The sequence below is a fragment of the Sander lucioperca genome, chromosome 24 (assembly GCF_008315115.2).
Source record: "Sander lucioperca isolate FBNREF2018 chromosome 24, SLUC_FBN_1.2, whole genome shotgun sequence".
Lineage (NCBI taxonomy): Eukaryota > Metazoa > Chordata > Actinopteri > Perciformes > Percidae > Sander > Sander lucioperca.
The window spans coordinates 9,710,108-9,734,271 of NC_050196.1; the positions used below are offsets into that span (position 1 = coordinate 9,710,108).

General features: G+C 41.7%; 2 protein-coding genes across 3 annotated transcripts; both read left to right on the forward strand.

Annotated features, from left to right (window-relative positions):
* Nucleotides 1–518: 518 nt before the first annotated feature.
* Nucleotides 519–12,474, forward strand: LOC116044647 (ras-related protein Rap-2a-like). The gene is made up of 2 exons (XM_031292045.2): nucleotides 519–1,298; nucleotides 11,208–12,474. Exons 1-2 carry the CDS (start codon nucleotides 985–987, stop codon nucleotides 11,443–11,445), a joined length of 552 nt encoding a protein of 183 aa, XP_031147905.1. The 5' UTR covers nucleotides 519–984; the 3' UTR covers nucleotides 11,446–12,474.
* A 711-nt stretch (nucleotides 12,475–13,185) lies between these two features.
* On the forward strand, nucleotides 13,186–22,927 carry mrpl39 (mitochondrial ribosomal protein L39). Of its 2 annotated transcripts, none has more exons than XM_031292043.2 (10): nucleotides 13,186–13,404; nucleotides 15,440–15,646; nucleotides 15,878–16,017; nucleotides 16,621–16,720; nucleotides 17,000–17,067; nucleotides 17,876–17,988; nucleotides 18,950–19,015; nucleotides 19,165–19,318; nucleotides 19,876–19,936; nucleotides 22,767–22,927. In XM_031292043.2, exons 1-10 carry the CDS (start codon nucleotides 13,368–13,370, stop codon nucleotides 22,826–22,828), a joined length of 1,008 nt encoding a protein of 335 aa, XP_031147903.1. In that variant the 5' UTR covers nucleotides 13,186–13,367; the 3' UTR covers nucleotides 22,829–22,927. The 2 variants fall into 2 exon arrangements, with proteins under 2 accessions (XP_031147903.1, XP_031147902.1); XM_031292042.2 differs by having other exon boundaries at nucleotides 19,876–19,923; nucleotides 22,749–22,927.
* The last annotated feature ends 1,237 nt before the right edge of the window (nucleotides 22,928–24,164 follow it).

Sequence of the window (24,164 nt, forward strand, 5' to 3'; positions counted from 1 at the left end):
TGCAAGGTGAGTAGCTTATCTACTTGTATCGTAGAGGACTGTCCCTCAAAAATGTTACTTTCTACAGTTGAAAGAAAAACTCAGTAAAGCTGTTAATCAACCTGCTGCTTTATCTGTTCTATTCTGTTTTGACAAATTGTGATGAAAATATAAAATTGGCGATCATGAGAAACTACCTGAAGACTTGGAGTAAGCTAACCTCACTCCATGACATGTAAAACAGGGAGGGGCCCATAGAGAATGCCTATGTATAGGGTCCAGAAGTTTGTGCTACGCCCCTGGGTGTCAGATCACATAACATAATGTGTCATTCTTTAGTGCAGTTGCAAAAAAAAATGTTGAGGATGTGTTCTACTTTGACAGCTTATCAAAATTAAGATGATTTAGTACCACACAATTTTGTTCAATTCCCATAATGATAAGGTTGCTTCTCTTACATCTTTGTCACAAACATTTCTATCTTCTTCCAATTCTTCCACTGTTTCCAGGTGGCACTAATCACCCCCCATATACAGTGGATGCACCGACTCCAGAGGCGTGGATTCCCAGCACTGTAGCCTTCTTAAGGATAAACAGGCTCTTTGCCTTTAACTGTAGGCTACTGTACCCCACTGGGCAGAGAAATGTAGTGCTAGCCCTCTGTTTTGTCGGCACATAAAAAGATGTACCGTCTTGTTGTTTCTAATAATAGCCTATCTTATTTTACCACACCGACGCCTCATTGCATTATGAATGCCTCTGGAATGGTTTCCCAGCAAGATAGCGTGGGAATATTTCCGTAGAGGCTGTGGCTGTTCATCTCAAGGCTAAATGCTCCAGCATCCTGCCTCTAGCTGCAAGAGCTCATCTCGTTTACCGTTGGCTGTCACTGTGTCATGGCTGTAGTGTGAGTCTAGACTACTGTGTATGGGGATGCGTTTCTTTTGTCCGCTGCCTTAGACTTTATTCTCTGCATGCCGGATTTAAGTCCACAGGAGGAGCGCTATGCGGGAGTATAAGGTGGTGGTGCTCGGCAGCGGCGGGGTGGGGAAGTCCGCCCTGACGGTCCAGTTTGTCACCGGGACATTTATAGAGAAGTACGACCCGACCATTGAAGATTTCTACAGAAAGGAGATCGAGGTGGACTCCTCTCCGTCGGTGCTGGAGATCCTCGACACAGCCGGCACCGAGCAGTTCGCCTCAATGAGGGACCTTTACATCAGGAACGGCCAAGGCTTCATCCTGGTCTACAGTCTGGTCAACCAGCAAAGTTTTCAGGACATCAAGCCCATGAGAGACCAGATCATCAGGGTGAAAAGGTGAGACAATGTCCACTGTATTATATAAAGCATCATTGTCTTGTAAATGTATTCTGATGCAATAGGGATGAGGTTATTAATTCTGTTTTAGGCCCCCAAAATGGTCACATCCTGTGGCAATATGGACACCAAAAGTTGGTTGTGTTTGTGGGAGGGGAAGTTGTAATTACCATACTCATTCCTTGACATTCCCTCATTCATTTATAGTGAAATAAAATTGAACTATTCCTCATTTTGCTGGAGTACACCCAGGAACCTCCCAAGGCCCCATTAAAGTCCATAGATCCACACTTAAAGAACTACAACAAAATGTGTAGTTTTTTCACAATTAGGCCCAGAATTCATCCCATACTTGCATCCTCTCAGCTCCCTCCTCTTCCTCCCTCCCCTCCACCGCTGCGTGAGAAGCTGCAACCAGCTCATATGTTCTTCATAAGAGCCCAGCTGTGGCTCACCTGTCATATATAAACCCGCTGAACTCTCACTGGGTTTGATATTCTCTGTCTCTCACACATGACTAACTCTGGATGGCTTTGATCAGTTCAGTCCATTACTCATCAAATCCACTGAGCTCATCTCACGGCTAGGGGAGAGAGAATGGAAGGAAAACTGTGATCTTTCCTTTTGGTGGTGACATATTGGTGTTTTTGACTTAGTGCTTCCCTTAATTTGCTTAATGACACTGACAGACTACAGCTATAACTACAGTCTGCAAGTTAAGAATCCCTTTTTAGTTCGCTTAACATTATAAGGGCTTGAATCGATTGCCTGTAATTGATTTGGTGCTACGTCAATGATTTCAGTTTTACTTAATGTTAAAGGTTAAAAACTGTTAATTTGGGACCTTCTGATGGCCTAGGGGTTTAAGATGCGCTAATCATGTAATCACACGGCCCGGATTGAGTCCACCTGGGACACCCTTGTTGCATGTCATCCCTGTTTACTTCTGCCTGTAGGCTGCTGTCCGCTATCAAAATTAACATAAACATACTTCAAATAAAGTATTAAAGAGCCCATTATGTTGAACTATAAGGTTCAATTTCCTATAAGGTTATAGATGACATTTATGGGTTTTGTATGGGGACATGCAGGAGAGTTAGCAAAAGAAATTTCATTATTGTCATTATATTTGCATGATGGCCAATGATGAACAATGAGGGGGCTGCCAAACTCACAGGGCCTTAAAGTGTCAAAAACAATAGGAATACGAGACTCCTTTCACATCTGTTCGCTAAATGTGAAGGTGCAGCATGGAGATGGTTAGCTTAGCTTAGCTTAGCTAAGGACTGGAAGCAGGGGGAAACAGCTAGCTTGGCTCTGTCCAAAAATAAAAATCAACCTACCAGCCCCTGTACAGCTCACTAATTGACAAATCTACACAAAAAATGTAGTGTACAAATCACAAGTTGTGGTTTTATGGGAGGGTTATGTGCTGGACTTTTTTCTTAGCAGGGCGTAGATCTTTTTTTATCATCTGACGTTACCAGGCAATTGTATAGATGACATTGCCAGGCAACCAGCTGAGACTTCAGGACGTCACTGCCAAATAGTCCAGCACATAACCCCCCTGTACTATGAAATTATGAAAGTAAGTACCAAGTTGTGTAAAAAAAAAAAAAAAAAAAAACATTTTTAAAGCGCAATTATCCTTTAACCTGCAGGTCGGCTGTCAGTGTAAAAGGTAGTCCTGTGATACTGGGTACTATTATTTATCTAACTGCATATTGTGTAATAATTCATAATTTAACCTGCATAGTTTGGTGCAGTGCTGCTCTTCACCTCCATCAACCGGAGTGAACTGAATGCTCCTGTGGCCCAGACGTCACATGCCGAGAGGAAGCAGAAGAGCGTCACAGCTGACGTGGCACAGTGGGGACGAGTGCATGAGGGAACTCCTTTGAAAATTAAAAAGATGGATAAAACTGTGCTGTGCCGCCTCTAGCCAGCCGCCACCCGATGCGGCTGCCTATGCTGCACCAGCCACCGCTGTCAAGTGTGTATCTGTAAATATTTCATACTTTCATTTCACACTGCTCTGGGTTTGAAGTAGGGATTGTTCCTGTATGTTTTTATCGCATTATATTATACATCATATGCGTCTCATTTCTGAGCATGCAGTGGGACATTAGGAGCATGGAAAAAATATTGTATATTTTATATTGTATATAGAATTTATCACGGTTTGTAAGAACCAAATCGCTGCACAGTGCAGGGACATGCAGTAATATAACCATCCGTTTATTTAAGCATGGCCTCACTTGATCATTTAAACATGTGCAGACATCCACGGTGTCCATCTTTAATAAAATAAGCAACACAGTCAGCTCCTGGAGATCAGCCTCCCTCCTCCCAAACTTCTTGCTGAGCCAGCAGCAGCAATAACAAGCACCACACAGATATAGTATGTGCCCACTCACCAGAACTTAATGGGATTGTGTTGGGTTGGAAGCCAAGAAGACTTCAGACCTGCATTAGGGAGACAAGCCAGCATGCTTATGCAGAGGGTGAGCGGAAAGCATGGGAAAGACGTGAGATCCTTTATGTTACTTCTGTGTGTGGTGCAGGTGTTGTGATTCCATGGTCTCCTGCAGTCCACATATCACCTTCGTTGTGCCGATGTATATGCATGAGGTGCAGTCGGAAGCAGGAAATACACTTAAGAGTAGTCTCGCTTTGCCAGACCTTACTCGAGAGCGCTGTGGAGTAAGTACGGTGACGGTGGCTCTGCAAAATGGTCTCAGGAAGGAACTGGTTCTGGAGGACCATTTGCACCCCGCAAAAGAAAACGCCACATACAATATTAAATGAAGTTAACTGTTCACACAATACAGTAACATGAGCTGTTTAAATTAGCTGGATACATGGTGTAAGGAAGGGCCTCTTCATTACTAATATTTTGCAGCACTAGTATTCTGTAGCACATTTTATATTATAATACTGGTAAATGAAATATGGCACAAACAAAAGTTTTAAATGTTTTATTGAAATAATTGAATGTGTCTTGTAGCTGTTGCAGGTGGAATTGATGGGAGGCCGGCCCTGTCAAGACAAACACGTGCACTCAATATGCTCAGAATGGTATAATACTTGCCTGATTAATTAAATGCAGGTGAACTGTTGCTAATTGTGCTATAGTATAATGTAAAATGTTTGTGTTCAATATACTTACCTCGGTTGTGTCTCCTCCCCACGGTGTTTGGGCTAAAAGAGTCCCCAGGTTATCGAGCACCGTTTTTGGTTTGTTTTTTAAGATTATTTTTGGGGCATTTTTAGGCCTTTATTTCCACAGGACAGATGAAGACATGAAAGGAGAGAGAGAGGGGGGGGGAATGATAAAGGACCGCAGGTCAGAGTCAAACTCGCGGCCGCTGCGTCGAGGAGTAAACCTCTATATATATGTGCGTCTGCTCTACGAGCTGAGCTAACCCGGCCACATCAAGCACCATTTTAAAGGTTCTGGGACACAGAAATATATGTAATGTGTTTGTTCTGGTTAATATAGTTAATGTCAAGTGAATTTCAGATTTCCTTAAAATACTGTGGTAGGGTCTAGGTCGTTGTTAGTGGCAGGCTATAAAAGGCTGCCAGTTGACATCAAGCCCTGCTGCTGTCAGGACCTCATGCTGCCTGTGGGCCTCAGTTTATTTTGTTGATCCCATGGCTGCCATTTAATGTGGTCATTGTTGGTGCAATTAACACCTGGTTGGCCTGCACCGTACCTCTGCCTCCTGTCTCCTGCTGTTAATATCCAACCACTACGCGACCATTCTAACACATGCTTAAACGTAATTTGCTCCTACCAGTGTATCACTGTGTGTACTTCGTCCACGACAGGCCCCGCCAATTGGTCCCAAAGCTGAAACTAGCTGAAACAAAAGTCTGCACTGCATCTACCTAATTGGTTATTTTTGTCTTTCAGCAGAAAGAATGAGGAAAGCTGTATTAGATGCAGAGCCATGATTAAATGATGTGCTTTTCATGACAATGTATAACTTATGCATATTTTCTTTGACACACTCTACCCTCTGTAGACCTAAGCACCTCACGGACTAACCCAATAAACTCCATTTCAGTTGCTATCTGTGAAAACATCTGGGTGTAGCCCTCCTCACAATCTAATAATCTCCACGCTTGCATGTGAAGGTTTATTATCGGCCCAGGAGGAGGAGGCACGTTCAAAGCACTTGAGCTGCGTTTTCACGCTGCACTGATGCTGTGTCTAATAACAGGAGGTGGGCATCACGTGCCGCTGAGTGGGAATATGGGAATAGGGTGGCGAGACCAAAGCTACATATCCCAGGGGGCACTTTGGTATAGGTACAAAGCAGATTCCTGACCTCAGGCTTTTAGTGTTTGCCATCAAGAAGAAGAGAGTTGTTAAGCAGCCAGCTTGGTTTAAAATGTGAGTTAAGGAGAGACACCAATAAAGTGCTCATTGTTGGTGTGTAAATCTGTGTAAAGTGTTTTCACTGTTATCTACAATTTATCACACTCAGAAATGACTTGTAGCTTTCTGGCAGCTCTCAAATATCTGAAAACAGATATATGTCACAGAGTTCCAAATAGTTCCAAAGAGGGATGTCCTTTCCCAGACTGTTTTGGAGTCCCAAGGAGGTGAATATATTTTACAAGCAACCCCTCCGATTTGTATGTTGTGACCCCTTAGGAAAAAATGACGTTGCTTTGATCTGTATCTGGGATTTCCCACATTTAGGCTTATTAAACTACAGAACTGAAAACCAGAGATTGATTGGGATTCCAGCTCCTAAGGGAATGTTTACAGGGAGTGACAAAATCAGTATGTATTTTGGAATAACAGGAAGTTGACGTGAGGTTTATAGAGGACTGAAGGGGCCTGGTTCCAGAACTCTTAATTGCTGTCCTTAAATCCAGTTTTTTTTTTTTTTTCAGCAATTCAAGTAGGTCTGGGGTTGGAAAAACAGTCAGCCAATCAGAGCTTTGTAGGTGGGATTAAGAATGGAATCTGGAACATTAATAACATTTCAGTTTCCTCACACTTTGTTACTTTACTTTACACATCTTTATTTCTCACTTTGAATTATTGTCTTTGTTTAGCTGCACAGAACAGTGGGACTAATACAACTAATTGGCACTTGTCTACCCCCATACTGCCTATACTGCCTTTGCATCTGCAGTAAAGAAAATAAGACTATCTAGAGGAGCCGGGCTGCACCATTAAAGATGGAAATGAAGCTGGGGGTTTCATCATAAAAAAAATTAAAGACTCTAAAGACCTTTTCCATCTGCTGTGCAGGCCCTCATTTTGTCTGTTTAGCACAGGAATGTGTTTGTGTTATTTTGTTTCCTTGCTTTCCTCTTCATGTTGCCGGGATGCTAGGCGCTACAAAACATTAGCTATAGAAGCTTTGTTCTCCAGCAGTAACACCCTTTGGGAGTTAACACAGTGAAGGCATTACACTAAAGGTTCTGTGATTTTTCTGTCCGCTCCTACAAACTGCTAATTAACAGAAGATGCAGAGAGCAAAGAAAAGGCGGCTGCAGGGCTGGAGGGCTTCACGTTGGAGATGCCCGACTGTGTTTTTGTATGTGTGTATGTGTTTGCCGATGCTGTGGGGCTTGTGAAAATGTGCAAGTGAGTTCACTGTAGCTATTTAGCACAGCAGGTAGCCTTAATAAGGCTGTTGTACCCTGAGGCTCAATGGAAAATGTAGAGTCCATCTGTTTTTGTGAGTTATAAACACTGATTCTCTGTGTGTGGGAGTGTTTGTGTGTTTGCCTTTTCCCCCCAACAGTTGGAATAACACCCTGCAGAGGCAAATGGCGGTAACTAGTTTTTGTGTGCTGTAAAGGTCACATGTATATCAGCAAAAGTTATTTAAGACTCCGCTAATGAGAATGCAGCAGCGGCTTTTCACTAGTCTGGAATAAAGGAAGTACATTGCCAGGATAAGCCTGACAAGTCAGACATCCGGCCAACCAACTTCGCCCCTTCACAACACAAACAACCTCCAAGCTAGCAAGCTAACGTCACACGCTGAAAAAGGCAAGTTTTGATGAAAATTTGGATCATGCACTAAGGCAGGCCTGCTTGGTTCTTTCGGTGAATGATTGTAAAGATTTAAAAGGTATATGTTTACGGCATTTACTATCTAACTGGGACGTTTCGGGATGGAAGGCAAGGATCGCTATGGACAAAATACGCACAGCGATACACTGGTAAGAGCAAATAACGTTTAACCAGCTAATTTATTAGCTCACGTTACTGTATTGTGTGAACAGTTAACTTCATTTAATACTTTATGTGGCAATTTCTTTTGCGGGATGCAAATGTTCCACCAAAACAACTTCCTTCCTTGAGACCTGAGATTGTGCACCGTTGCTGCGTCCGGAGCTTAGCGCTGCCCAAGACGGCTGTGATTGGTTCATAGAAATACAAAACAACCCAGAGTGTTTTTTTCCTCATATCCCAGAAAGAATGTATGTGTGGTGTAGCCAAACCTTACTGCACAGCACTGTGGGGATAGGTCTGGCAATGCGAGATTAGCTTTTCACAAATGGACGTCGTACAGATGATGGCTTTAAAAAGGTGGAGCTCAGCACTCTCCTGTGTGAAAGCCCTGCAGCTAAGCGCATGGACTCCCTCAGTACCGTTCTCAGAGTATCATTCAGAAAGAGTTTTTTACAGCAATATTGTAGAAATCAATACAGATTTTAACATGCATATCTCCGTAAAATTTCATTAGCTCAGCCACCTGCTGTTGCCTATTCCGTAAATCCAATGTGACAACTCTCCCACTGCATTTTGTAAACAAAAAGCTGCATTTTCATACAGCTGGTACTTTCAGCCAAGCAACCCAAACACATTCCAACTCTGCTGATAATTCCCATAGTGCATGGCTGCCAACTCTTGTGCTGGATCAGGAACAAGTTAGCAATGTTTGTAATTTTGCCTGATTTATATTCATACAGTATGTAGAGTAAAAGCACTTCTGGCAAAACATAAACGTTGACAACTGTCCCTCAAAAGCCATAGAGGACATTCAGGGAGCTGAAACGGCTTTTTAAAACTACTTAAAGTTGTGAGTTCACTACTATGAGTGACCCTTTACCTGTAACACATAGCTATTTGTTTGATTTGTTAATATAAAATCATGCAGCTTTAAAGTTTCAAAATAAAAATCTCTAAAAAACTTTAGAGAATAGCCTCTGTCAGTGGTATATTGTTGGATTACTGACGCATTAACATATAAACAGTATTTTAACATTGTAGCTGGTCGAGGTGGAGCTAGTTTAATTGACTATGTACAGTTGAGTAGTTTATTCTATAACAATATGTCACATTTTACAAGCTCATTATGGGTTTTGTATGTCCAACCTTAATCTGCAAAATAAATGTAGTAGAGTTAAAAGTATATTTCCTTCTGAAATATAGTAAAGAGACGTATAAAGTAGCAGAAAATGGAAATACTACTATGTAAACTTCCCATGGGAAGAACAACACAAAGAACTGTAAGTGCTTCTGCAAAAATCATGATTTTATTTCTCATCCAAAACGTGACAGAGTGTGAAAAATGTTTATTTTTGAAGTTATAGTCATAAGGCCATAGCACAAATATAAGAGTTATACTGTACAGTAGGTAGAGACAGTTCTGAGCTATTAAGCCCACCAGCTAGCAAACACTGAGTGACATATTCTTCCATTATACATGATATCAACCTATAAATCCCCATGGGGCAACTTTTGTTCATGCTGTGTTGAGCAGTTTCAGCTTCTCCTCATCTGGCGAGGAGGGAGCGGTAGTTTGATGCTGCAACAAACCATCTCTATACAAACTCCCTACCCCACCCTGGAGAAGCTGGCTCTCCCTGTGTCTTTGTAGTTATATATAGAGTTTCTCCGGCAAGGCTGTCAGATTGCATTTGTCTGCTTGGTGCTCTCCTTGTTCACACTTCACACACTAGACTCCAGCTTTCCAAACACACAGGCCATGCGAGATGCTTGTCCTGCTGAGGTCAACTGCTGTTTTTGTGTGTGTGTGTGTGTGTGTGTGTGTGTGTGTGTGTGTTGTACAGTGCGGCCGCTGTGAGGGAAAATGTCAAGCTGCAGGGAAGTCTTTGACATTTGAGTTTTTCTGTGCGAGTTTTCCCTGCTTGTCTTCAAGCTTGTTTGTCGACCAATTACAGTCGGAAGAAGTTGCTGACGTTATTTGTAATCATTTCCCATTTGCACTTTATATGTGAATTCCTCTGGGAGGTCAGAGGTCAAGTTCAGCCACAGATTAGCACCCTTGAAACTAGCAGGGCCCACTGTCTTGCTCAAATACACTTCAGCAGATCCAGCAGGTGCTCAAGTATCCTCCACTCCACTGCTGCCTGCACTCATTTCATCCAGATCTCTGGCCCCTCTTTAGCTCAGTGAGACGTTTGCCAACTCTTTTCCACGCCTCAGCTCTTCTCCTAGCTGAGAAGTGTGGCAGCAGGCCACCAATTTGTAGCTAAGAGCTCATTTCTCAATAGCACCAGCAGATCAATAAGCCAGGCTCGGAATGCACTTAGGAATGACTGATGGCCGAGGCCATTAGGTGGTCTGTGCCCATTACCTGTTGTGAGAATATATATATACCCTCTGTAATTGACATTCTGCAGTTATTTAATCAGAGAAAACACGGACGTATATCTGAAATGAAATATCTAGTGCCTGTAGTAGTAACTGTCTTTGTACTGTAACAAGCTCAGTGTACTAACACGTTTGTGAGACAGCTGTTGCCACAAATTATTTTTGCATATGTTTCCAGAAGCAACATCCTGGTAAATCTGGGTAATCATTCATTGGAACTACTAATTTCTTTTGAATCTTAAAACATGCTCCCATATATCCAACTTTATCTGCAGTGGTTTAGTTTATGACTTAAAACACATTGTATAATAACTTTACACTTTAAAGTCTACCATTTGCCATAATTTGTCATTTAACCATCTTTGTTAAAATTGTCGTGGTTAGCTATTATTATGTGCAATTCAAATCACTCTTTTTGGGATTCGAGTGAATTGGCCCTTTAAACATATTATATTAAAAGTGTCTGCTCTTCCCCTAAAATATGTAGATTATGTACATTATATTTTGCTGTAAAACTCTCCATGTCAATACAATGATACAATAAGTTTTAAATGAAGGGACGCACAAAAGCTAAAGCTAAATATTGTTATTTCCAAGACCAATGTTCATATGCCCCAATGCTAGAGCAGCACATTAGCTTTATTCAATTATTCAATAACCTATACCATTACTCTCCCCAGCCTGGTTTCTTTATATTGATGGATGGAAGAGGACTGGGATCGTCAGCCACACGCTGGGGGAAGAAAGCTTTTGATCTGTTAAGACATGCTTCGTGCATGATCAAAATGATGCAAAGTGGAGAGCTAATGATTTTAAACAAGAATCGGAAGCCATTAAATGTACAGCTTGCATGCCATGCAAACGCATATATAATGTATCCCGGAATAAATAGAGCATCACAACATTGAAAAGAGACAGTTATTATTTTCATGTTGACAGTTTTCTAATGGGACCGCCTACTGATATTAGACACCCAGGGAGTGATGGAGTCTTCCTGGGAAGCTGGAAATGAATATAGCTGAATGTAGTTTATCCCTCTTCTCTTGCTCCATTGTGCATTGTTCAAACCCCTTATTGTTTCAGCATCTAACAAATACAGTATGTAGGCCAACAATGCACACACACACACACACACACACACACACACAAACATGCTGTCACTGAGTTTAGTTCCCTCCGCTTTTCTCCCTTAGGTATCAGGAAGTTTCTGTAGTCTCGGTCTGTAACAAAACACACCCAGCGGGGGAGAAGGAAGCACATTTCAGATGTACATTCCTCTCCTCTGATATTACTTTCTGTCTCAATTTCAGGTATCAGCAGGTCCCGGTGGTGCTGGTGGGTAATAAGGTGGACCTGGAGGAGGAGAGGGAAGTGTCCCCCAGCGAGGGCCAGGCGTTGGCCGAGGATTGGGGCTGCCCGTTTATGGAGACATCGGCCAAGAGCAAGACCATGGTGGATGAGCTTTTCGCCGAGATCGTGAGGCAGATGGACTTCTGCCCTTTGCCAGACCGGAGAGAGGCCTGCTGCCCCGCCTGCAGCATACAGTAGCAGCCTGCTGGAGGGGTGATGGATGGGTGGATGGTTAGAAATTAGAATGCAAATTAATTCATGTTAGATAGATTGAAGATGGAGGAATTGCAAGGGAAAATCCAATTCTAAAACTGTTTCAACCTGCTTTCTGTATCTAGCAGTTTTAGGCCTGTGCTCCGATCAAGAGGCATTCTGGGAAATGTAGGAAATCCCTAACTGAAGTAGAAGTAGGGAAAGGAGGTTAATGGGAAATAAAATTTCAACATACATCACTCCTCGTACACAGGGTGGATTTTTCCCTTGAAAGAAAAACAACAACACTTGACCTCCCACATTCATCACCATCCTGATTAACAGGAGCAAATGTTCGGGGGTTTCCCAAAGGCAGCACGGTGCCAAAACCATCGTAAAAGCCATCGACAACAAGGATTATAGTGCTAAATGCTTTTTGGGAAACCAGCCATAGATCCAAGTAGTGATGGCAGTGTGCTCCGCAGTTTTATTGGTCCTCTTTTCTTCTGCTTGTGTTTTTCTTTTTTGCACTTGTGGGCCCTTGGGACAGTGCAAGACCAATCACCAAGTATCTGAATGGATGTCAAGTAACACCACTGTGAAGGAGTCTTACTGGAAGGTCATTTTACAGCAGGCCCGCCTAACTATTAACGAATGAATGAATAGATGAACGAATGTTTAAAAAGGAAACCGCACCTTTGGGGAAAGTCATTCAGAAGATCCCAAATGTTGACATACTGTGGATGATGTGTGCATGAAGTTGTGCTGTCACACTGACATTGAGTACAATCAATCTCACCCAAAGAGACAGTATCAATCAATCAACTGATCAAACAATCAATCAGTCATTCAAACAAACAAACGTACGGACACTTGTCTTTACACCTTACAGATGATACAAATGCCTTGTTACATTGTATGAAGTGAACATCAGTGTCAGTGTATAGTTCATTTATCTTAAGTCACATCAGATATGTTAGTGGTTCAATGTGAGAAACACTTATTTTCAACAAAAAATAAATCTTTATGCACAAATGTGTCATGCGTATTTATTGTTGAATAATAATTTTGTGTGAATGTAATGGTAAAGCAACTTATATTTTCTTTCATTGTTAAAATCAGCTCCTACTAACTTCCAAGTTCTCTCTTTTTCTACTTTAACCTCCAGAGGTCAATAGAATAGCACTCACTGTGAAAGTAGCCTTTTAGCTTTGCTATTTAGCGGTAATCTGGCTCCATCTTGGCCTGTGTGAGATGATTTATGATGTTTTGGTCCTGCGGCTGCGTTTTCTGGCCAGGCGTCCTGCTGTTACTGCTGCTGCCATTAGTGCCAACACTTACTTGCTGATTCTGGTCCTGAAAAATCCAACGAGCATTTGTCAAATTCTGAGTTCCATTAGAGGATGATATTCGGACATGTGAGACTTTAGAGCCAAGATCATAACTTTGGATCCATCCAATCAGCATAAGAGCAACAGACTTTCAACACTTAGGAAACGGAGATTCCGAAATAAATTGAGGGACGCCATAAATATCTAAACTTTAGTACAAGTGCCTTAAGAAATATCAAATATGCGTTATACAGAGATATATTATGTTGTTAGGGACTGTTGATTAAAATGGTGCAGGCAGAGATTTTTTCCCCTCTCTATCTACACAATGCAACAAAGTCTTGCAGGATTTCCTTTACATTAGCCTACTTGAAAATGACTGCCAACAGCGACACCTGCTGTCATCTGACAGCACACCGTCATCTACACGGACCTTTCAGCGCCTGGTCTTCCAGTTCCTACCCGGACCTAAATATTGTTGCACACGAAACAGGCATGGCGTCCTTCACTCGGAGGCATAAGTGACATACATTTATCCATTTGCCCTTTCGTATCCATTATACGTCGTTTTATGTAGGTATAGAAATATTCTTTACAATGGCGACCAGGACCGTGTGTCAAGTTCTCCAGCGCCGTGAGTAACTATTAACCGGATAGCATTAGCATGTGAGCTAGCTAGCTAGGTTAAGAGGAGTTATACTGCTCGAGTCAGGATGAAGAGACATTTTCAAAAAGCACAGGTGTATTCAAAACCATTAATGATGGCTGTATTCCACTTAGGAGAGGCCCTGGTATTGTGCATGCTGACTCACTGAAATAGTTTACTGGGACACTTGATGGAATTGAGCCATCGTTAAGGTTATCAGTTTCAGCTGTGCTTTTGCTATTATGACAAGTCAACATGTCTGCTGTGAAAAAGGTCCATTCCAGCACGCACAGAACCCCCACAAAGTCATCATCATTTATTTTAGTAAATACACCTGTGTTTTTCCTGCTGAACAGCTTGAAATGGCTTTCGTTAAAAATGTATATTACCCAGCTTTGACATAACACAGGTAATGTAAAAACTAAAAGTTGCAAGATGTCATGTGGTTCTATATCAACTCGGGTCTTTAGTCTCAAATACCGCAGCAGACTCCTTTAATACGCTGTAGTAATTTCGGTTACCAAGCTGCCTTTTTTCAGCATTAGCTATAGCTACATTCTCAAAGTAGCGTAAAATTAATATTTAACTCTGCAAGAAAATTATTTAAAAGCCTCAACTTCAACTTGACTATCTGTATAATCACAAACATAACCTTAGTCTAAATATGACAGTATGTTAAGTAAGTAGTGGCTTTTACACATCATGTCCCTAAAGCCAGCAAAATCAGGCTGTAAATGCCTTAAAACACCACGTTTAAAGTGTGCAAAATGTTATATGCTGACATGAATTAGAAAGTTTAAGCAAATGTACATTCACCTAAAGGATTATTAGGAACACCTGTTAAATTTCTCCTTAATGCAATTATCTAATCAACCAATCACATGGCCGCTGCTTCAATGCATTTAGGGGTGTGGTCCAACCTCCTGAACTCCAAACTGAATGTCAGAATGGGAAAGAGAGGTGATCTAAGCAACTTTGAGCGTAGCATGGTTGTTGGTGCCAGACGGGCTGGTCTGAGTATTTCACAATCTGCTCAGTTACTGGGATTTTCACACACAACCATGTCTAGGGTTTACAAAAAATGGTCTGAAAAAGGAAAAAACATCCAGTATGCGGCAGTCCTGTGGGCGTTAATGCCTTGTTTATGCTAGAGGTCAGAGGAGAATGGGCTGAGTGATTCAAGCTGATAGAAGATCAACTTTGACTCAAATAACCACTCGTTACAACCGAGGTATGCAGCAAAGCATTTGTGAAGCCACAACACGAACAACCTTGAGGCGGATGGGCTACACCAGCTGAAGACCCCACCGGGTACCACTCATCTCCACTAAAAATAGGAAAATGGGGCTACAATTTGCACGAGCTCACCAAAATTGGACAGTTGAAGAATGGAAAAATGTTGCCTGGTCTGATGAGTCTTGATTTCTGTTGAGACATTCAGATGGTTGAGTCAGAATTTGGCGTAAACAGAATGAGAACATGGATCCGTCATGCCTTGTTACCACTGGGCAGGCTGGTTGTGTAATGGTGTGGGGGATGCTATCCTATCAATATGGGCCAACATTTCTAAAGAATGCTTCCAGCACCTTGTTGAATCAGTGCCACAAAGAATTAAGGCAGTTCTGAAGGCAAAAGGGGGTCAAACACGGTATTAGTATGGTGTTCCTAATAATCCTTTAGGTAAGTGTATATCCTGACTATGATCTAATAATATAGCTAAATAATGATCTAATATGGGTCAAGCTCCAAAAAACACCATAGCCTACACTTCCCATAATGCAACTCCATAGCTTGTTTGGTTCCACACCCCTACTTTGAAACACAGACTTTCTGTTAGAAATTGTAGTCTCGAGCCCAGATAACCCTGATGACATCGCTTACACCAATAACACCATTAACACATAACATGTCAACATGACTTAGTATTAGAAGATGGAGAATCCTCTGCTATCCTTTCGGTTTCTTTGTTCCTCCTGCATTATCTTTTTTTCTGCTTGAATCCATCCATCCTCCCCCTCCACAGGCTTTGCATCTTCTGCAGCAGCTGTGCGTACACCGGCCACCGAGGTCCGCGGCCAGCGCAATGCCGTCTTCTCCAGAGAGCAGGCCAGGCAGAGAGCTCTGTACCCCCGCATCGAGAAGATCGAGGTGTCCATGCAGGGCCCTGGGCTGGATGGTACACTGCTTATCATGAACAGAGGAATGTCCACTCCACTGAGCTGTGCCAGACGTGAGTGAAAGGGAGTGTGGATGCAAGATGAATGTAGAAAGAAAACCACTTAAAAACTTTCATTGAACTTTGGCCGGGTTTGAACCATTTTTGTTTGTAACACAATCCGCAATCTGTGAGAAACTAAACATCTCAGCTTCATTTGCATGTATTAATAATGCATTGCTTCATGATTCGTGATAAATAAATCCTAGTTTTGCACTCAGCTGAACTCCTCTGTGTTTCCCCCAGATCTGACAGAGCATCACCTGATCAACTCGGCTCTGGCCCTGGTGGACGGGGAACCTTGGTCTCTTCACCAGCCCCTCACCCACTCCTGCTCACTCACTCTGCTCACATTTAAAGACAGTGATCCAACTCTGGTCAACCAGGTACAGGAACAACAAAAACATATTTTATTTAAAAGGATTTCAGATTTTTCTTGGAGAGTTAAGTATTTCCTGCTTTTTCTTTCTTTCTTTCTTTCTTTCTTAGACAAGTGACAAAATGAGAAAAGTCAGGGAATTTCATACATTTTTCAGGGGAAATGTTTTGAAATAAGTAAATGTTATAATTTCTTCTTGTTTTAGTACGTGGTAGTGTTTTTATAAATTACATGGCTGTTTTACAGCAGGCCCAGCTTTAGTGAGATGTTTTACTCCACTTTTTACATGTTACCTTAAATGATAGGGACACATTTTTTCAAGTCTGTCTATCTTAATACAATACTCATATGTACATTGAAATAGTTATTGGTCACTGTAGTTGTTCCTGCTGTAAAAACAGCCATTAAGACATCCCCTCTTGTAGCTCTTCTAGTGGAAGAGATGGGGGACAAGATTCACAGTCCTGTTTCTGTGTAAAAATGTATTCTTAATTTCAGCTCATATGAAGGTTTAGCAGTCTGAGTTAGCCAAATGGCTTTAAGAAAATGAACAGGTGATATAAGGAAAGGGGTTTGGCATATTTCAGCGTGTGCTCTTGTTCCCCCTCAGGCCTATTGGCGTTCCTGTGCTGCCTTGCTAGGCCAGGTGCTGGAGACTGCTTTCAAAGACGACTTTACTGTGGAGCTTCTCAACACACCAGAGGTGCCAGGTAGAGGAGCTTCTCCAAATGTACCCTGACCAGCCATCAGAGACCAGTAGAATTAGTCTCTGCCAGGAACTTTTGAGACAGATTTGAAAGTTAGATGCAGTGTCAGTCTTTGGCTGTTGAGGTAGGCTTGATATAATTTTGAGTGAAATTATTTAGGCCAATTTTAATAGAATTCCTGGCAGGTCATTTTCTTAGTTTACATAAATGGAACATACATGTTGGATTCTGATGAGAGGTGGTTTGGTGCTAATTAGTTTTTTTGTATTTGTTTCCATTTAGTCACTTCAGGGGCTTTCTGCTGTGATGTGGTGCTCGACCCTCAGCTGGACTCATGGACTCCCTCTGAGGTGTGTGTGTGTGTGTGTGTGTGTGGGGTTCTTTAAAGATGTAAATGTATTTGAGATGTTTTTCCATCATCTTCTATAGAACATCTTTAACATAAAAAAGTTTCCTTCCTGACAGAGTAACTTTATACTAAACTGAAAGCCATTATTTCTGTTGCACCTGTCACCATCTATATTACTGCAGCAAGACGAGAATTTTAACCATTAGAGGTCAGCACAAACTGACAATTTTCAGCTGATAAGTTTCTCTTTAAAGTGATATTCCACCCCAAATCCATCTTTTGAGTCTCAAGTGTCCGTCCATTGTAGCTGAGACAGCTGTTTAAAGTTTTGTCTTTAACAAAAGTCAGAGGCTGTGGTCAGCTAAACTTGGTGTTTTGGTTGAAATGGATTCCAATAGTGACAAGATTTTCAGCTGGCAAGACAAATCAAGACAAAGAAACTTCTCAGACCACCCCTTAGTCATCATTTGGCCCGAAATGCAGTTATTATTACGCTGCCTAATGCTGTCTTTAGCCATATTTTGGCAAAAATGAGAGTCTTCTTAGTCTTCTTGGGTGTTCAGTATCTCATATAAATGTTTGTCTTTACTTACATGTTTATGTGTGAGGAAACTAGAGTGTGACTTGTTATTATCACCTTTGAAGAGTCTCTATATGTCGCCAGCAGTTGCAAGGGAGGAATGATTCAGAGATTTTATCCGTTGGTCTTTGTCTTGGATTACAGAACTCTAATATCTCTTACTCTATCTGATCCTTTGTGAGTGTAAGTGAGTTGATTTGTAAACCAACACGGCTGTTTTTCACTCCAGGAGTCGTTGCGGTCTCTGACGCGAGGGGCCCAGCAGCTGATCCACCAGGACCTGGCATGGGAGCCTCTGGAGGTGGTACCCTCTGTGGCACTGGAGATCTTCTCACACAGCAGGTAGCCTGACTCCTTCCTTGGGCCGGTTCACACACTCTCAGCAGTCCTTAGACCGTCCGTTGAAAACGCACGTCTTTCCATTCATGTTGCATTTACGCTGCGGCGGTGGGGGCCGCACAAGGGAGCTGAAAAAACGCAGCCGCCTTAGGCAAGAAGTTGAAAGACAGATTCAACTTTTGGAGAAATGCAATCTGAAGTTACCCTGTGGTAACCAGCGATCAGACTTGGCAGTCCATTTTGAGGCGGTGTGAGAGTCCCGTACAGTAGTAACGGTTAACATCACTGTCTCTATCGCTGCCACAAGAAAGTTTTAAAACAATATGAGAGTAAAAAACAAAAGACAATCACTTAACTGCCCAGGAGTTTGTGTAACAGCTGTATGTTTCCTGCAACAACAAAGCACAGTCCCTCCGTCTCTTGTCTTTCTCTCTTTCTCTGTGAAATGAAGCTGTTTTCAAAGCTCGATGGTGTTTTTTTGCCTCCAAGGCGCCTTCCAGGCAGCTAACCCTAACCTTAACCCTAAACGTAACCATTGCCATGCTGCCTGGAAGGAGACGTTGGGGGCAAAAAACACCAAAGACTGTTTTCAAATGCTGTCGGAAGTGTCGAGATCTGACTGAAAGCAATAACTGTGAATATATCAAATCTACTTGTGCTACATTGGAGTGTTAAAAAACACAACAGGACATCACACAAATGGGCCATTTAAGTGACACTCCCACCGCCGCACACCATGCGGTGAATCACTTTCTTTGGTCAGTATGCACCCTTACTGAGCTCACTGATACTCTTTCATCGCTGTTTTCACTGTTTTTATTACTTTATCTCGCTTAACACGTCTGTTCTTCTTTTGCCTCTTTTTCCTTGTGTCTCTTTGCTTCCTGTCCCTGTATTGTCCCTCCCCAGTATACTCCTACTAAACACACGATGACTGTTGTTGCTTTTTCTCTGTGTCTTCCAGGTGTAAACAGGAAGAGGTGGAACAGAAGGCAGCACAGAGTCCCAAAGGCACAGTGATGCTCCACAGGTGACTTTTCACGCACACATTTTGGTTTAAACCTTGATTTCCTGCCTACATGTTTCCAGTGTAGTGTCGGTTACATGGCACATTAAGTATATCTACAGGAGGTTGTGTATTTTGCACATCTCCCACCTAAACCTCCCATAATCGTTTAGATGTGGTGACCATGTGCTGCTGAGTGCGGGCCCCCTCGTGGCCAGGACAGGCCTGTGCTCTCAGTACGAGGTGACGGCCATCCACAGCCTGGGACAGGGACTCTGGGGCCTCCGGCGTCGGGCACAGGGCCTCTCCCTGCCTCTGCAGCTGCAGGTAGGGACGTGTGTGGAATATGGTGACGTAACAGCACTTAAATACATCAGAGGCGGACACTGTTTGTTGGGCTTTTTCATTTGTTTTTACTTTTTTTGTGTGTATTTGTGATCGGACTTGCATGAAAACCTTCATGCGAGACAGTTGCTTGTATTTTAAAAACATGGTTACTTTTACCTTACCAGTACAACAGTCATTTTAACCCACTTAAAAAATACTTTTCTATGGATTTCCAAGATAAGTTTTATTGGGACAAGAAAAGTGATCATATCTAGATTTCTGTGACACAAGAAATGTCAAATTAAAGGTGAATATGGGCACCTTTTCTTCAGACAATTGCAGGTTTAAATTACCGAGTCAATTTAAAAGTGATTCTTTAGCGGTCTGCAGCGGTTTCCCTCGAGATTGTTCATAGAACCGCTGTTGCCGTGGAACAGATTATACATGACATTTGATTGTTCTCCTAATATCAAAGCTTGTCCTTTTGTGTGGCGCAGTAAAAGTACTTTATCACTGTCTACATGTGCCTGCTAATCACGTTGTCTTCCTCTCTGCAGGCTCACCACACGGTCTGGAGGAAACTGAGGCAGCGGGCAGAGAAAATGGTAAGAACAGCAAATTATTTATTTATTTATTTTTTTTTTTTTTACCTCACACAGCCATCCAAGAACAGTGACCTTAAAGCTGAAGCACTGAGGCCAACTCAGGAAAGGAGGGCTGTGTTCTGGTCTAGATGATGGATACTTGTCCAAATTACTGCTTGTTCCACATTTAGCCAGCTCGATCCCTGGCTACAGCCGTCATTTTAGATTTCACAAAGTAGCCAGAGGTTAGGATTTAACACAGCTATTTTTATTGCTTTGCATTTATATTTTGGCAAAAACTGAGCGTGGGCTGCAGTCTTCAGGAAAAGGCAGGTCTCATCTTCCTCATGAAGGACAAACGGCTGTTTTCTGAACTCGACATCAAAGACACAGACACTAACTTAAGATCCAAGGAGGAAGTATTTTTAAATCCTTCCAGGTTCAAGGCTCTTATTCTAGGTGTTGTACATCATGACGCTCGGATTGATGCAGAGTTGAATCGGCTCTGTCTGAGCATTACCAAGTTACACTCTAAAGGAGAAGCATAAATTCTTCAAATTCAAACTAGGCTGCGAGTTAATTTTGGATGGAGCCATCTAGGCGAAATATATTTTGCTGCAGCCTTTCTGGCATTCTCTGTGCATCACTGATTGCGTAATGTAAAAAAAAAAAAATAGTACTCATTAATAGATCCACTTGATTTGGCAACTGATGACATACTGTGCTCTGTGGCCTACATTTTATTTTCACATTGGGTTATTCAGGGAATTGAAATAGCACTTTATTAAAGACAAAAGTATGGATGTCAGAGTTGGACCGACATTAAAAGTGGAGGATAGTTGGATCACGACTTTCTGGAGTTTTTACAAGCACAGGATTAGCATGCAGGCCTGCTGCAGGAGCTACTGGACATCACTCTTATGGTTTTAGAGGACACTGTTCCATAATACCTGGCACACTAATGTTTGCTGTGTAAATGGTAAGATAAGATAGACTTTATTAATCCCACACTGGGAAAATTCCTGATGTGTATAGAGAGCATGTGTATATGATGTGTATAGAGAACATGTGTATATGATGTGTATAGAGAGCATGCTGTCCTGTCCTCTTTGTCCTATGCATTAACAGAATCACTACTGCTTATCAGTGGAGGAGCTATAAACTTAAACAGGCCCAGAAACTCTCTGAAGGACATTTATACTGCAGTGTTTTCACAATATGTAGGCAAACCAAGGGTAATGCACAAGATATCCTTCTCTTCAACAGCTCACATACGTAGACAGAGATAATTTAGGACCACATGGATGTTTTCATTCTTCCCATAAAACCACAAGACGCCAGCTTTACTTGTCATGCAGATAAAACGCCTGTCTGTCATTCATGGGGGAACTGTGCGAGAGATATCAAGCTACATTAACAAGCAGCTATGAGAACTGGACTGAAAGTTAGTTGGGACTTAAATTTGTAGGTTGACCATCATTTCACTAATAAAATTAGAAAAAATTAAAAATTTCACCAATTGGAGAAAGATTCATATGTACCTTTTCATTTTCTGTAGAAGAATCTGAACTTGGAACAAGTGCATTGTTGTACTGTGCCCCCTTTTTGGAGTAATTTAGATAGATAAACTTTATTTGGAAAAGCTGCCCTCATGTCAGGTATTCAAACACCACATTCAAAAAGGTAGTTGATGCTGTAGATTACAGCAAATCGCGGTGTAGTAGTAAGTACCCAGTAAGTATTTCATTGGTACCCAATGTACAGAATATTTTCACTTCAATTTGCAGGCTGTAATATTTTTCAGTTATAACATTGTACTCTTCTAAGTAATTGCAGAGACCTGGGAGCACAGCCATATTGTCAGACAATCAGACGGGTTGTAAACAAGCCTACAGTTTAGCAAGATCATCTAAACCCCTTTATTTGCAGGTGAAACAGGAAATGTGAAACTGTGCAAAGGATGGCAAGCGCAGTAGGTCAAAGTTGAACCTGACGACCAGTCTTTAAACTGCTAACAATATTACAGTTTGCCCTCGTTTTCTCTTCAGAATAAGTTTGGAAAAGAGAAATGTCAAAGAAATTTGAAATAGTTGAATATCAGAACAGCTGGTTTGTAATTCTGGTAATTGGGGAATTACTAGAATTGTTGGGGCTTTGTAAATTATAGAGTGTGGTCTAGACCTACTCTATCTGTAAAGTGTCTCGAGATAACTCTTGTTATGATTTGATACTATAAATAAATTGAATTGAAAGTATTAATATGTTGGCAAAAATGTAGAAACGCTGTCACTCTTCCTGAAACCGTTTTGTTTAACAAAAACTCATCAGATCAGATGTTGTGTGTTTCCCCTAAAAAGGCTAGATCCAGGTGGACAAAATAACAGGAACAACTTACCATCCAATGCAATCCTGTACAGTAGCCCTACAACACATCAACCTTTTTAAAGAGATATTGATTCAACTTTATGCTGTTAAGGCTGCAGTGTTATAAACTACATTACAAAGTTGAAAGGTTTGTGTTATTTTTTTCACCCTCTGTCTGTGCTAGCGTACAGAGACCTGTTTATAAAAGCAGGGAGGCGTGGGCGCCGCCTTTTCTGAGCCGGCTGCAGGCAGTAGGGAAGCATGTCCCCCGTCTGCCTCCAGCTGGCGCTTACAACGCAGCCGCCCACGCTACAAACAGATGCCTCCCACCACTCTAACATCTCTGTAGAAAGATTATTCAAAAATGTGTTTTTAGGCCATTTTATACTTTACCAAAGAGAGTAAAGAGGTAAGAGAGGGGATGTAATAATTGTTAAAATAACTTTTAACATATTCATTTACATATGTCTTTATTTGCACAGGTCGAGGTGCCAAACACTGAATGCAAGAAGTGAATGGACTCTCTCCTCCTGACTCAACACCACCTCGGACCAGCCAGTAACAACCTCTGTGTAACCTTCAACACACACATACACACTTTTCACACGTATCTGATTGTATTATTTGTTCAATAAATGTGTAAAACATATGTGACAAATCATTCCCACTTATCTCATTCTTATGGAAGTGTCCTGTGACCCCGTTGTGGTACGAGAACACGAGTCTTGCGTTGTGTGTATTGAGAGAAAGATTACAACACTCCCGAGGGGGAAGTTGCTTCAGTTTATAACAGTGCAGCTGATTGCGGGCGTGTAGGAGTGAGGGAGAAGAGCGAAAATGGAAATGCGTGGATGTGCGCTTATGTGTGTCAGCAGTTTGCTTAACAACAGCGGAGTGGGTGCGTGTCTATTGGCTGAAGGTCAGGCAGCAGTGCAGCTGTTGTGTCTATCACTCGTCAAACAGGTGGCTCTCAATTCTCAGTGTGTTCGGAGTCAAGTGTGAGCAAGCCTGAGGATTAGAGCCATCAGGCACGTTGTTTTTCTTTTTTTTTTTCTTTTTTTTTTTTTTTTCTTTTTCTTTCAGGATTCCGGGCGTTTTGACACATTAGACACAACACTCCTGATTTCTGCCAGAGATCGCCTTCTCCCATCCAACAACCTCCCTGCCACTGGTCCGGTACCACTTTCCAATAAAGCACCTCTTCATAGAAGCTTTAGGAGTTAGAACTAATGGGTAATCATTCTTTACTAACGCATTAATAGTCAGATATAAGCCATTAATAAATATGACTTTTGGTTTCCAGGGTTCTCACTTTCTAAAAAAAGCCATCAAGTCTGCTGTTACAACTGTTAATCGTTAATATAGGAGTATGGAGTCTTTATGTAAAATGACAAAGCCAGTGTCATGCTGAAGGAGGATGTGATGGATCTTTATTGTGACGGTTAGTACATGTTTAATCTGAATTAATTGGCAAACTAATTGATAATGAAAATAACCTTGTGTTGAGACACAAAAGTCTACTCTACAACATGAAAAAAATAGATGATTTTGATACAAAGAATATGCGGACAGTGCTGATATCAGAACTGCGTGTGTATGTGAATTGGTGCATACAGGCAATCCATATTATTATTATTATATGGCTTCTAGCTAGTAAAATGTTTATTAAGAGGAATAATTCAACATTTTGGGAAATGCACTTACTTGCAGCAAGAAAGCTCATTCCCCCAGACTACTCCTTTAACCTCTTTTTTTTTTTTTTTATAAAGCATTAGTTACAACTTATAAAAACTTTATGAAGGATGCCTCATGAGAAAGTGGTACCTATAGTTTATGTCACGGTGCTGTTAGCCCAACATTTGTGTTACAGACAGCTGGTAATGTTTAATGACCACCAA